Source organism: Oncorhynchus gorbuscha, linkage group LG22, assembly GCF_021184085.1.
Source record: "Oncorhynchus gorbuscha isolate QuinsamMale2020 ecotype Even-year linkage group LG22, OgorEven_v1.0, whole genome shotgun sequence".
Lineage (NCBI taxonomy): Eukaryota > Metazoa > Chordata > Actinopteri > Salmoniformes > Salmonidae > Oncorhynchus > Oncorhynchus gorbuscha.
The window spans coordinates 37,133,649-37,147,309 of record NC_060194.1 but is presented as its reverse complement, the minus strand read 5'-3'; the positions used below and the strand labels follow the sequence as shown (position 1 = coordinate 37,147,309).

The 13,661-nt window shown below is 39.3% G+C and overlaps 2 protein-coding genes across 7 annotated transcripts in view; both read left to right on the top strand.

The window, feature by feature from the left end:
• The window catches only part of tcf3a (transcription factor 3a), a 46,051-nt gene extending 42,552 nt beyond the window's left edge, over positions 1-3,499 (top strand). For all 6 annotated transcript variants that reach the window (XM_046322311.1, XM_046322310.1, XM_046322308.1 and 3 more), the window contains one exon: positions 483-3,499. The gene's annotated coding sequence lies outside the window, so the exon portion shown is untranslated. The remainder of the gene's footprint in view (positions 1-482) is intronic.
• Positions 3,500-9,026: 5,527 nt separating this feature from the next.
• On the top strand, positions 9,027-12,922 carry LOC124010109 (cytochrome b-c1 complex subunit 10). Its single transcript, XM_046322464.1, has 3 exons — positions 9,027-9,184; positions 9,717-9,857; positions 12,363-12,922. Exons 1-2 carry the CDS (start codon positions 9,066-9,068, stop codon positions 9,835-9,837), a joined length of 240 nt encoding a protein of 79 aa, XP_046178420.1. The 5' UTR covers positions 9,027-9,065; the 3' UTR covers positions 9,838-9,857; positions 12,363-12,922.
• Positions 12,923-13,661: the final 739 nt, after the last annotated feature.

Here is a 13,661-nt window from a genome sequence, read left to right as displayed (position 1 = left end):
TGAGCATAACATTTATTTTTCTGGATCAAACGGGGGGATAGGTGGTGGGCGTATCAGGGGACATGGAAATAAGCATGGTCAGCCTGTCTGAATTTTACATTTTTAGAGGCCACCCCTCTAAACATATTGGTGGTGTAAAGACATTTGAATTCTAAGCATATTTCCTTCAAGTTATGCCATAGCTAATGCTGTGTTATTTTGCTCAAACATAATAACAAAATCATTACTCCTAAAATCATTGTTTGGGGGAATTTAATTCTCCTGACTGTCTAGCTTTTATTTTGGTGATTTAGTTCTCAAAGATTATTATAAAAACAATATATAAAAGCATAGACAATACCATCTTTACAAGCGTACACTGAAAGTTATTTTCCATCCCAATAATGTATTTTAATATGCATAAAAAATGTTACATTGTTTTGGACTTCAGTGGATTTCAATGGCAGAAAGACGTAATATAACGATCCCTGTTTGTCTTCCAGCTCCTGTTGATTGTACAGCTCTTAGAAGACGTGGCCTTATTGTCTTATTATGCATCTCAGTGGGCGTCAATCCACAAAGGTGCGCTCTCGATATAGCACATATAGTGGAGAAGCGCATACACACACACACACACAACTGACAAAGCCAGTGGCCACATTCCTGACCATGAACACCCCTATACACCAGAGTTTTGAAGAATATTTACAGTAAACACACTCTGAACTCCAAGGAGAGACTGGGCCACAGAAAGAGGAAATTTAAACGCAATGATTTTCTGCCTAATGGTCATGTTTTTGTAAGACATTTTGAGAAGTTGCTTTACATGTTGGGAGCAAAATTTGTTTGGATCAAATAGTATTTTTGGATCAATTGCTCATGTGAGCAACAGGATTTTGTGTCCTTTGGGTAGTCATCTGCCATTCCCACCTGAAAAGAAGGTCATAGTTTCATTACAAGCAAAGGTGACACCAGAATCTAACCTGTGAGTAACTATGTGCCTGATATACATGCATAACGCCAAGGCTTGGGAGAGTTAGAATCGTCGTCATCCCCACCATTTTTTTTCCTCAAAAGGCTGAAACACAGTACAGTTTGAGGTATCCAGCCACCCCCACCAGAATGTAAAAGACTGGACAGTCATAGTGATGAAGGGACACTTATTGAATTGTCAGGCAGAGTGCTGTTATATAGCACAATGATTTAAAAAAAGTTTCTGCCCTCATAAGGGCTGACACAGGCCTGTCTGAAGGATTTGTATGGTGGGTATTTATTTGATCCAGGAATCCTACAAGCCTTCCATTTTTGTCTTCATGTGTTTGTTGCTACTGCCATGGGTGGAGTGGAAGCACTCTCAGTGAGGAAGGTGTCCCCACCCACCAACACGTACAGAGACCCAGGACAGGTCATGACTCGCTACTAGCTGAGAACCACTTCCGGTTCACCTACATAATCAACAGGATCACACCGTCATCTCAAGACTTCCTCACTCTGACTTGGGGAGATTGGACTGAAACATGCAGGAAGTGTGTGTGTTCTCTAAACCAGAGCAAGCCTCTCCCCCTCCACTGCCACTCCCTTACCCCTCCTCTCCATTTCAGCCAGGCCATGTGGATGCATGGTCAGTACCCTCTGCCCCAAACTGAGTCAACCACCTGCCTTCATTTCTTTCTCTTCACGTTTGTGGAGCAAGTGTCATCAGTTGGCAAGGCAAACCTACATGGCCAGGTCATGTGTACTTAAAGATTTTATGTACGACGTAAGGAAATGTCTGTTTTTTAAAAGTAGACTACAGTTATTTCGACGAGTATGGAAGGAATAATGGTTGGACTTCAAGAGGGTTGATTTTTGTAGCGTTGGTCCTGAAATATCATAGCAATCTTCCCTTGAATGCGTTCAACTGCCATCTATGGACAACATTTTTTGTTCCTTAAAATTACAGGAAGCATTGGGCGTTTTGAACAATTTATAACGTCTGTAAGGATCCTCCTTTTTGTAGAAGTGATGTTATTTTTTAAACTTTGTAATATAGCTGTATGAGTTTTCTTTTGGATTGCATTTATTTTTGTTTACCTTGTTTAAATGTAAGAACTCATTTTAGATGCCAGGAACAAACTATCTCTTTTTCCATCCCAAACGTAGTAATCTCTTTTTTTATGATGACAAAAGCAAGAAGTGCCAGTTGATAAGGGGTGAAAGTAGTAAACGCCAACACTCCTAATATGGCTAGAACATCCACCAACTATTTTGGAACTACAGGTCATTTGGAGATGGTCTGTATAAATCATTTATACCAGTTACTATTTCACACTTACTATCAAAGTATTGGCAAGCTTTGTCACTCAAACATTTAAGTGCAAACTCTTGATATTGTTGAAAAAGGAACAACGTATTATGTTTTTCATACCAGTTTCATTTTATGGCAATCCTTTTCAGCTTGCTAGGTTTTTGACTTTCGTATCATTCTTAGTAGTTACTCACCAGGCCTGAAAATGTCACTGTTGAAACTTCACTGTGATTGTCACTGCATGCGTGGCTTTCCAAGAGAACCTTTTACAGATATAGACGATTGACATGGGAGGGAAGTGTTTCAGTACATATATAAAGTCATGTTTTTGACCCTTTTCCTCTGTTTCTCAGTGATTGGCATCCCTGAACAACTGAGTCCACTTTGATTTCCTGAGCCCTATTACCAGTTTCTAGAATTGAATGGATATGAGTGTTTCCAGACCTGTTATCTTCCGTATAAAACATTTATGATTTAGACAACACTCAGAGTACCATATCCATCCTTAATTGTTGTTTTTATCAACTTTTTTTCTATTAACTAGGGCAGAGACATTTTTGTTTTGATATGAAAAATGTGAAATTGACATGTTCAGTATGTACCTATACAAGACCTGGGCCGTTGATGTTATAGAGATCAACTAAACAGTATTTTACCCTACAGAGTGATACTGAATTGCAACAGTATTTTCCCAGTTTGGCCTGTTTGTCTTTCATAATAACCATGACAACCCTACGCTGCCATTGTTTCTTCTGTCTCATAGAAGACACATTGTTTTGGGATTATTATTTTTAATGATCTGAAAAACTGAACATTGCTGATGTTATTTGTGTTCATTTTTGTTAATGTTGAACTGCAAATGTTGAGTACAGTATCCTTAACTTCCCTTGTCAAAACGCACAACTAGTATTTTGCCAGCGGTCTCATGGTCTGCCAATCTCTGCCCCCTTCAACAGACGGTCACACTGCTACAAAACCAACTGTCGCTCTTACATTGGGGACAGAATCCATTTGTCCTCAAAGTGCCTCCAGTTTCCTATTTTTATTTATATATATATATAAATATATATATATATATAAAGTAGATATTGAGAACTGTCATGTATATAAACAGTAATGTAGCAATAAATGTGCCATTTTTAACAGAAATATACCTTTTTTTCAATGTCTGTCTTTTTGAGCTTGTATACCTAAATGAGAAACAAAAACATTGTAATAAAGGGTTGAAAACATGCTAAGATTCTTGGCTCATTTTGTGTGTATTGAAACAATTCTCCATGTACAGTTGTGGCCAAAAGTTATGACGATGACAAATTTAATTTTCACGAAGTTTGCTGCTTCAGTGTCTTTAGATATTTTTGTCAGATGTTACTATGGAATACTGAAGTATAATTACAAGCATTTCATGAGTGTCAAAGGCTTTTTATTGACAATTACATGAAGTCTATGCAAAGATTCAATATTTGCAGTGTTGACCCTTCTTCTTCAAGACCTCTGCAATCTGCCCTGGCATGCTGTCAATTAACTTCTGGGCCACAACCTGACCGTTGGCAGCCCATTCTTGCATAATCGATGCTTGGAGTTTGTCTGAGTTTGTGGGTTTTTGTGTGTCCACCCGCCTCTTGAGGATTGACCACAAGTTCTCAATGGGTTTAAGGTCTGGGAATTTACCTGGCCATGGACCCAAATTATAGATGTTTTGTTCCCCGAGCCACTTAGTTATCACTTTTGCATTATGGCAAGGTGCTCCATCATACTGGAAAAGGCATTGTTCGTCACCAAACTGTTCCTGGATGGTTGGGAGAAGTTGCTCTAGGAGGATGTGTTGGTACCATTCTTTTATTCATGGCTGTGTTCTAAGGCAAAATTGTGAGTGAGCCCACTCCCTTGGCTGAGAAGCAACCCCACACATGAATGGTCTCGGGATGCTTTTCTGTTGACATGACAACGGACTGATGGTAGCGCTCACCTCGTCTTCTCCGGACAAGCTTTTTTTCTGGATGCCCAAACAATTGGAAAGGGGATTCATCAGAGAAAACGACTTTACCCCAGTTCTCAGTAGTCCAATCCCTGTACCTTTTGTAGAATATCAGTCTGTCCCTGATGTTTTTCCTGGAGAGAAGTGGCTTCTTTCCTGCCCTTCTTGACACCAGGCCATCCACAAAGTCTTTACCTCACTGTGCGTGCAGCTGCACTCACAACTGCCTGCTGCCATTCCTGAGCAAGCTCTGTATTGGTGGTGCCCTGATTCCGCAGCTGAATCAACTTAAGGAGACGGTCCTGGAGCTTGCTGGACTTTCTTGGGCTCCCTGAAGCGTTCACAACAATTGAACCACTCTTCTTGAAGTTCTTGATGATCCGATAAATGGTTGATTTAGGTGCAATCTTACTTGCACCAATATCCTTGCCTGTGAAGCCCTTTTTGTGCAAAGCAATGATGATGACACGTGTTTCCTTGCAGGTAACCATGGTTGGCAGAGGAAGAACAATGATTCCAAGCACCACCCTCCTGAAGCTTCCAGTTTGTTATTCGAACTCTATCAGCATGACAGAGTGATCTCCAGCCTTATCCTCGTCAACACTCACACCTGTGTTAACGAGAGAATCACTGACATGTCAGCTGGTCCTTTTGTGGCAGGGCTGAAATGCAGTGGAAATGTTTTGGGGGGATTCAGTTCATTTGCATGGCAAAGAGGGACTTTGCAATTCATCCGATCACTCTTCATAACATTCCAGAGTATATGCCATCATAACTGAGGCAGCAGACTTTGAAAATTAATATTTGTGTCATTCTCAACTTTTGGCCATGACTGTACAGTGCATTCAAAATATTAATACCCCTTATTCCACATTTTGTCATGTTACAACCTGAATGAAATGTATTTGAAAAAATGTTCTGCATGTACAGTGTGGTTCCACACATTTCCCCCCTGATGTGTATGCTCATTCACTCCATGCATTTGGAAGGATTAGGCTAATGAAGGAAATATAGTGGGATCTTTCCCTGGCCGAGAACGTGCATCTGCATCAATGCAACGGCCTGGGGTGTATTCATTACGGAAACCATTTACCGTTTGGTTCTTAAACTTAGCAAAACGAGTTTCTATTGGACAAATTCAGTTTTTTGTTTGCTTCCATTTTAAACGTTTTGCAACAATCTGCGTTATGAATACACCTGTTCTATTTTAATCCTCAACTCGCCTAGTATTAGGGATCTCATCTGGCATTGTTTTAAGGATTATTTATATGGATATAAGCACTCCATTGCAGTCTAAAGATGGATATGAAAGAAGTCTACTGGAGTTGTTTATTCAATTTCCATCAACTATAACTATGCTGAAGCTATATTATTGAGACTCCAAAGATAATTAAATACTTGACTAATCGTAGATTTGAATTTATTTCCAGTCCACAGATTTCGGTGTGGTGATACTGATGGTTTGTCAGCACTGGGGTTTAGTTTAAGTAGCAGGTAGTGAGAATTATCGTGGCAGGTTAGGGGAACTGATTTTGCAGGTTAGGAGACAGGTTAACTAACTTAGTTTATTTTGCTAAATTTCTTCAACTGTAAATTTATCCCCGACGCAACTGCTAGATGGCGCTGTAGTAGCAACAATGGTAAAAATCATCAGTCTCGACTAACATCAGTATCTTTTTTATTTATTTATTTTGTATTATTAACAACAAATCAATAAAGAAAGTACATGAGGGAACACAAGTATATATAGATTATATACAATGGACAATCGAGCTAGGGGGTACAATATCACATTACAATTATACAAGGGCCTTAAGGGTCATAAATACACTTAATTATAACAGCTTTTTTTGTTAAGAGTATTTAATTGTCTTAATATACAGTTCACTTTCATTTTTAGGGTAAGAATGTGTTTTTAGTTTGTAAATGTACATTTGTGTATATGAAATTTGGCCAAAGGAATAATGAAATTAATTACATGATGTTTCAGCTTATTTCTATCGTATGTAAAGAATCCAAGCAGTACATCTCTCCGAAATAGTGTCAAATCTTCATAAATGTGTTCAATCATAAGTCTACTAATGTCTTGCCACAGTTTTCTTATGAATACAATGCAAAAAAAGATGCAACACTGTTTCTGGGTGGTCATTACAAAAGGAGCAATTTGAGTTGTTTCCTTAAACTTCTTCATATAGTGGTTGGCGGGATAATAATTATTAATAATTTGAAAGGAAACTTCCTTCATTTTGTTAACAAGTAGGTATGTGTATGGCAACATCCAAACTTTTTTCCAACAGATATCATTAAGTCCATTCCAATAAGGTGTAACAGTATAACTTTAAACCGTCCCCTCGCCCATACCCGGGGTTGAATCAGGGACCCTCTGCACACATCAACAGTCACCCACGAAGCATCGTTCTCATCGCCCCACAAAAGCCGCAGCCCTTGCAGAGCGAGGGGAACCACTACTTCAAGGTCTCAGAGCAAGTGACGTCACCAATTGAAACGCTATTTAGCGCGCACCACCGCTAACTAGCTAGCCGTTTCACATCCGTTACACACACACCCCTTTTGACCTCCTCCTATTCCGCAGCAACCAGTGATCCGGGTCACGGCACCAATGTAACAGTATAACTTTAAACCGTCCCCTTATATGTCAAACATTTTTTATTCTATTTTTTTATGATCAGTTTTCGTATGTACATAAAATAGTAGGTACCCTTTTATTTAAATTATTATTTTGTATTTTATTGCTCAGAATAGTTCCTGATTACACTAAATAGGGTTTTTCGTCTCTCTTACTACAAGAACTCTTGGTTTGGTCTTGAACATAATTTTCAGTTGAGTTGAATTTCAAAGCCGGATAATGTCTAGCTCAAAGTTTATGGAATAAGCTATTTTCACTTTAAATTGACTTAAATGCTGCAGATCTCGGTTCCTTATCGTTTACGTTCACTGCTCCTACGTCTTTGACTCATCCTACTACAGTTTATACTTTTATATAATCTTTGTCTTTTGTCTATATTTTCTCTTAATGCTAGGGAGTTACAAAACAATGTGAAGCACAAGGCCTTATTTGCTAAACAATTTCTTGCTTTTTCAAGAGTCTCACTCAATTTTGGCTGATGCCAACTTCTGGAGGTCACAGTGGGGCAACGATATTTGGCTCTCCCATGGATCTGAACGCTCTGCTTGTGAAAAATACCTTTGGTGGTAATATTCTACACTCAGAATGTGACCCCTTTATTTGTCTTGTGATCCGTTACAATGACATTACGATCATTACTGTAAACTTTTACAGGTACAACACCAAACATTTTTATTTATTTTTTATTTTACCAGGCAAGTCAGTGAAGAACAAATTCTTATTTTCAATGACGGCCTAGGAACAGTGGGTTAACTGCATGTTCAGGGGCAGAACGACAGATTTGTACTTTGTCAGCTCGGGGGTTTGAACTTGGAACCTTCCGGTTACTAGTCCAACACTCTAACCTCTAGGCTACCCTGCCGCCACATGAAAATGATCAGTTACAATGCATTACACTCACTACTGTAAACTTCTACGGGTACAAACATGAGAATGATGAGTTGCTTGAATCTATAGAGAAACATATACTTCATTGGTTATCTAATTTTTCCAATTCGTTATTATTGATAGGAGGGGACTTTAACATTACTATAGATAATTAAACTGATAGATGGCCCCAAGGTAGGCCAACCAATCAGAATTTGGGTTTAATACTTTTTATGGAAAAGTTTGATCTTACTGACAGGTCATTCACTTGGAGTGACAAAACAGGTTCCAGACAATCCAGAATAGATTTTTGGCTTATATCCAAATTATATCCATATTTGTACTACTCCCCTCACAGACCATAGGGCCATTTACATTGATATCAAAATATTTACCCCTGATACTAACCTTGGTAGAGCATGCTACTGGAAGCTAAATAGCTCATTATTAAATAATGATATAGTTCAATTTGAGGTTAGAGATCTGCTCTCACACTTTTGGGAAAGGGCTTGTGAAGAAATATCTCATTGCAAGAACTGGGAGCTCTTTAAATTTGAGGTGTCCAAATACCTTAGAAAATATGGTAGTAATCTTGCTAAGACCAGAAGAGCTGAGGAGGAAAAGGTGATCATTAAGATAAGTTCCCTTTCTCAGAGGTCCCCAGCCGGCCTCTCGGGGGAGGAGAAGATGGAACTAATTGAGTTACAAAATAAACTGGATATATATATATATATATATATATATATATATATATATATACTAAAAGCAGAAGGAGCCTTTATTAGATCTCGGGAAAAAATGGATTGAGGAGGGAGAACATAATTCATCCTATTTCTTTAGACTTGAGAAATTTCACTCTAAAAATAACACTGTCCATAAGTAAAACATTGATGGTGTTATTACAGATGACCAACAATTAATCGCTAAATACTGTTAACAGAAAATTGTATAGCTCTACGTACTGTCAGGAATCCACGTATATTTTTGTTCAACTCAATTAATAATGTTCACTCTATCAGTGATATAGAATCTAAACAGTGTGACGGCCAAACATCAGTATCTTTTTTATTTTTATAAACATTTTATTAATAACAAATCAATACATAAAGCACATGAGGGAACACAAGCATACATAGATTACAAACAATAGGGGATACAATATCACATTACAATTACACAAGGACCATAAGGGACATGCATATACTTACAATTCTAACAGCTTTTTTGTTAGTAGAGCATTTAACCATCTTAAAACATCAGTATCATAACGCCGGAATAAACGGAAGTGGCGTAGGATCCTTTTCCGAATGGGCATGCGCTCAGAGTTTTCCCAGGTTTTTCCCCCTTGGTGGTTAGCAACAACATCCAGCTCCAACATGCTTGGTAAATTGATCGGTCAGAAATACTTTTCCATCGCGAGAACATGGTAAGATAATGTCGTATGTTTACTGACATCTTGCTATTGATATTTGATCAAATACATTTCCAATGCAATGTCTTATTCTGACTTGCCCTTGTCTGTTTTACCCTTAGCTAGCTGAGGTCATGTCCGGAAACGTTAGCTAGCTAGCATACTGGCTACTGCGTGCCTTGCTTGGTAGCAAAGCTAGTTAATAACGGCAGCATTGACCCGTAGAAGGTTGCCAATGCCGTGAACCAGAAACGCTGACCTGACTTTGATCAATTGGAGAACTAGTTAGCTAAGTAACGTTACCTAATTCTGAAACTAGCGCTAGGGGGCGGCAGGTAGACGTCAGTATGCGCGTCGGGACAGTAACCGCAATCCGACGTTCTGCCCAAGGCAAGTACTGTTTCCCCGGCGACGATGACGTCAATTAAGATATCCTACGCACCTATTTGATTCACAGGGGTTGTGTTAAATGCATGGAGTTGTGCAACTTACTAGGTATCCCCTAGCTCGATTGTAAATTACCTATTCAATTTTACTCCCAACGCAGGGTTCCAACGTTGGCGGTGTGGGGTTCAGTTGGAGGGGTGGCATTGGTACACTTCACTGACTGGCGCTTGATCTTGGATTATGTACCGTACGTCAGCGGCAAATTCAAGAACGATGACTAGAGGCTTTTCTGTGGCTGAAGGTGAGTAAATGTGCATATAGCATCACAGTAAGGGTATGCTCTCTACAAAGAGGTCTGCTTGACTTGTTTTTTTTTAGGGGTGGACTGGTCCATTTTCAGCCCAGTGGGTCTATCTGAGTTGATTTTTTTGGGCAAAAATATAATTATCTGGCTAATAATGGGGGCCTCAAGGGGGGGAAAAATAGTCCAGTGTGAGGTCTCGAAGGAATGCGAGGGCTGATTTCTGGTCCCAGTCCACCCCTGCCTGTTTTTACAGGGTGTCTCTGCGACAGATTGTCAAACCTAGCTAGAATAGTTCTGACCAGTAGGTAACCGTCAGTATATCTCCCTATAGGTCAGAATGCTTGGCTGCCTGCGTGGGATAGGGTAGGTATAATTTTTGGAACGTTCCAACAGGAATCTGTTCCAAAAACTTGTAAATAACAAGGTTGCCAACAAATGACACATACAAAGTTGTATAGCGGCAGAATAAGATACTGGGTAGGTTGTGGGCTATTTGTTTCACTCACCATATTTTTTGGAACAAACGCCTGCCCTCACACTGGTAGCCTATGGACAAGCATTAAGAATAAGCTATGTGGTGAGTAGATGCTTATTCGGCAGCTAATTAGCTAGGTGAATTGATCATGCTACTTTTTATGCATTTGTTGGCAACCTTGTACTTTACAAAGTTTTTGGAACAGATTCCCTTTGGAACATTCCACAAATCATACCCACCCCGCGGGATATGGCTTGAAAATAAACCTCAATTTAGGGATGGAAGATGTCGCTGTACTCCTAATTATCCCTACTGACAAATAGAGAAGATTTGAAGTATTGCTAGTTTTTAAACAGCCTTTTTGTCCTCATGCTAGGCAGCAGAAGCCACAGCAGCCATTTTGGAATCGCTCGTAGATCTTTACTTTGAACAACAAAGGACAGTCAGCCAACCAGGCTCCTTTTTTGTCCTTAGCAACATTTTACGTGCCATTCCCAAATGTAACTTATAAATGCCTCGTGAGTTTAGTTAACTGTCATACCCCATCAGAACCCAAAATATAAGTTTGTTTTACTCCAATGTTTGTAAACAATATATAGCCTCAACATGGGTAGAACTATAATTTTTATATCATTGGATTGTCAAGCCTTGCATTTATAAATTTGTAAATTTGAGTGGTTACATTTCTACAGCCTCATCCATTCAGCTTTTTACTGAAACGCGCCAGGATTACGCTTTGTTGTTGAGTGGATTTGATTAATGTCCCGGGTGAACCAGGTTAGCGTTGATTGCATTGGTTTTGGGACCGGGCTGCCTCCCATGTGTGAGCCAGGTGCCCCGCTTTGCCTGACGGCGAAGTCATCTCAAAGCAAACGTGTCGTAGGTTAAACATGTGGCGTAATGAGTAGGATTCTGTTGTTTCACATGCTAAAGTCATTGATTTTGATAAGGCTTTATCTGCCTTCCCAATGAATACTAGTTTGAAATTTAGTTGAAATAGATACAAACTATTTTATGGAAAAGTGATGTTTTCCTTGATGACAACATGACTGAGCGCAGCAGATTACTGTTTGATTTGAGAAGGGCACCCCTCTCACTTTTTTTGTCCCATTCACGTCACAGGCCATAGCCCAGGGATCTAAATCAAACTCCCTTATTGTTTCAACTGCTTATTAGCCCAATATTGGACTAAATGAGCCTAAAGTTATTCCTTAGTCTAAGGACCTTACATGTTCTGTTTAAAGGGATAATTGGCTTGAAGCCAAAACAGACAAATACTCCATCTAAATGTGAATCGATTCTCTTGCGTTACGGTTCAAGAAACATAAATCCCTCCATATCACATCAAAATATCACAAATGCTAAATACACACTTACTCTTCTAACCGGTTTTAAAACAGTTGCAGCTGGCAGTATTTTTTCCCCAGTGACAACACATTTGTTGCGTTTACACACTGGTGTTTGGCGACGCAGGTGGCTAATTAGCACAGGTAGTCCACTCATCTTTTTTTCCTTAAACAAGTGTTGTAACATGGAAATATGGCCATGTGGAAACCCTAAAGGTGTGTTTAAATTTGTATTGAATGTTTTTATGATTTCTATGATAAGGTCCTTATGATTCCAAAACCGTACCGCAAATGGTGTGTGTTAATGTTCAGACCGAGCATCGCGGATCTTAACAAAACTCCTCCCTACAGAAGACATCTTCGTCCAATGACTCTTATGTGTGATGTAATGGAACTGAGCCATGGTCAAGGGCTAATTGCTGCTTTAGGCCCTGGCTGTTGTCTTCAATCGCAACAGTGCTGGCAGTGGTGTTTATTGAAGCCAACTAGGGGTTTGACATGAGCCAGCTTCGTGAGAGAGAGGACAGTAGTGTCGTCTCCCTATAGGATGATAACTCTCCCTTGCCCTTTGGATTTAAATGTTGAATTTTCATCTCAGATCCTCCGTGTCGGGTTGATTTGGAAAGTCCTTGAAAGTATTAAGTGGAGACTGTGACATCCACCCAATCTTTTTGCCTGTAGGTCAATCTGTGCTGTCAGAGACAGGCCGAGAGCGATGGAGAGAGTGTGAACAGAACATCAGGCACCATGACTCAACTCCACCCCAGGACAAAGAGAAGAGGAACACTGTGCTTTCACCTTTTTCAATCATTTTAAATGGACTTTTCATCCTGATTTTGAAGTAACAGTGTTGTGCATTTAGTCTTTTTTGGTAATTGCTCAGCCAATGGAATGATATGGAGGAAATAGAAATGCATGTATTGAGACATTAACATAATGTTTATTCTCTTTTTGTTTGATTGAATTCTGTTGTCATTTTAAAGCTTAGAGTGAAATTCTATTTTTCGGGGTCAGTTAACTTAATTGTTTTGCACTGGTTTTAACGTTGTTTGATTTTCCAGAGCGAGGGCTATGAACCTAAAATCATACAGTCTCTCTTTTTCCCTTTGCTCTTGGTTCACTGTATCAACCATTATCATTTCAGTGTAGCCTGGCTACTACTGGTAGTCTGTTTCTGCTTCTAAACTGTTGGCATGACAGCAATGTAGTTTGGTTCAATAAACAACCTTTTTGGTACCCGGCATGTTTTCTTGGACCTCCTTTGTCCAACTTCTTAATGATCATGGTTGTTTTAATCAAATTAAGTGTACAAAATTGTGTCTGGTGTTTTTCCCTGGCCATTTGAAATCTATCCACAATCTTGTGATGATAATGGGGGAAAACATAATTAAACGAGTAATGTAACCTTTTGGGTTTCTAACTGTTTTTGTTTTTGGTCTGATTACTTTAGTGTGAGAAATCTAAAGAATTATGTATAAACACACAGCTAAACAAAGGTAGATTACAACATTTAAAAAAACTCAACTGATCACAAGACTTCATTAAATCTTGTCGACTGAACTGCAGTTGGAACTAGTGGATTCATTGCTGTCCACAGTGGTGTAGCTTGGCGGAGTGACTTTACTGTATCTAAACACCATAGGCAAAGAATATGGATATACTGACATGATGCATGTCTCTCCGCCCTAACAATGGGAGTCGTCCACATAGCTGCATGGAGGGCTGTCTAGCTCCCGCCTATGCTTCTTTTGGATTGGTGGATACATCTCATTATTGTAATGCTTTTTTGAATATTTGGGGTTGTTGACTTGACCCACCTGTATTCAATGGAGAGAGAGATGCTGTGCTACTAGCCTCATGCCAATGGTGTTAGGTACTTAAGTATATAAATAATTGAACGTGCTAATTAAGTAGCTTGTGGTATCTGTACTTGACTATTTATATTTTTGATAACTTTTACTTCACTACATCCCTGAAGGA

Bases quoted from the DNA above. Each gene is read 5' to 3' on its own strand.
- LOC124010109 (XM_046322464.1), top strand. From the start codon at position 9,066: ATGGGCATGCGCTCAGAGTTTTCCCAGGTTTTTCCCCCTTGGTGGTTA. The intron at 9,185-9,716 runs GTAAGATAATGT...CTCCCAACGCAG, and splicing joins TTTTCCATCGCGAGAACATG to GGTTCCAACGTTGGCGGTGT.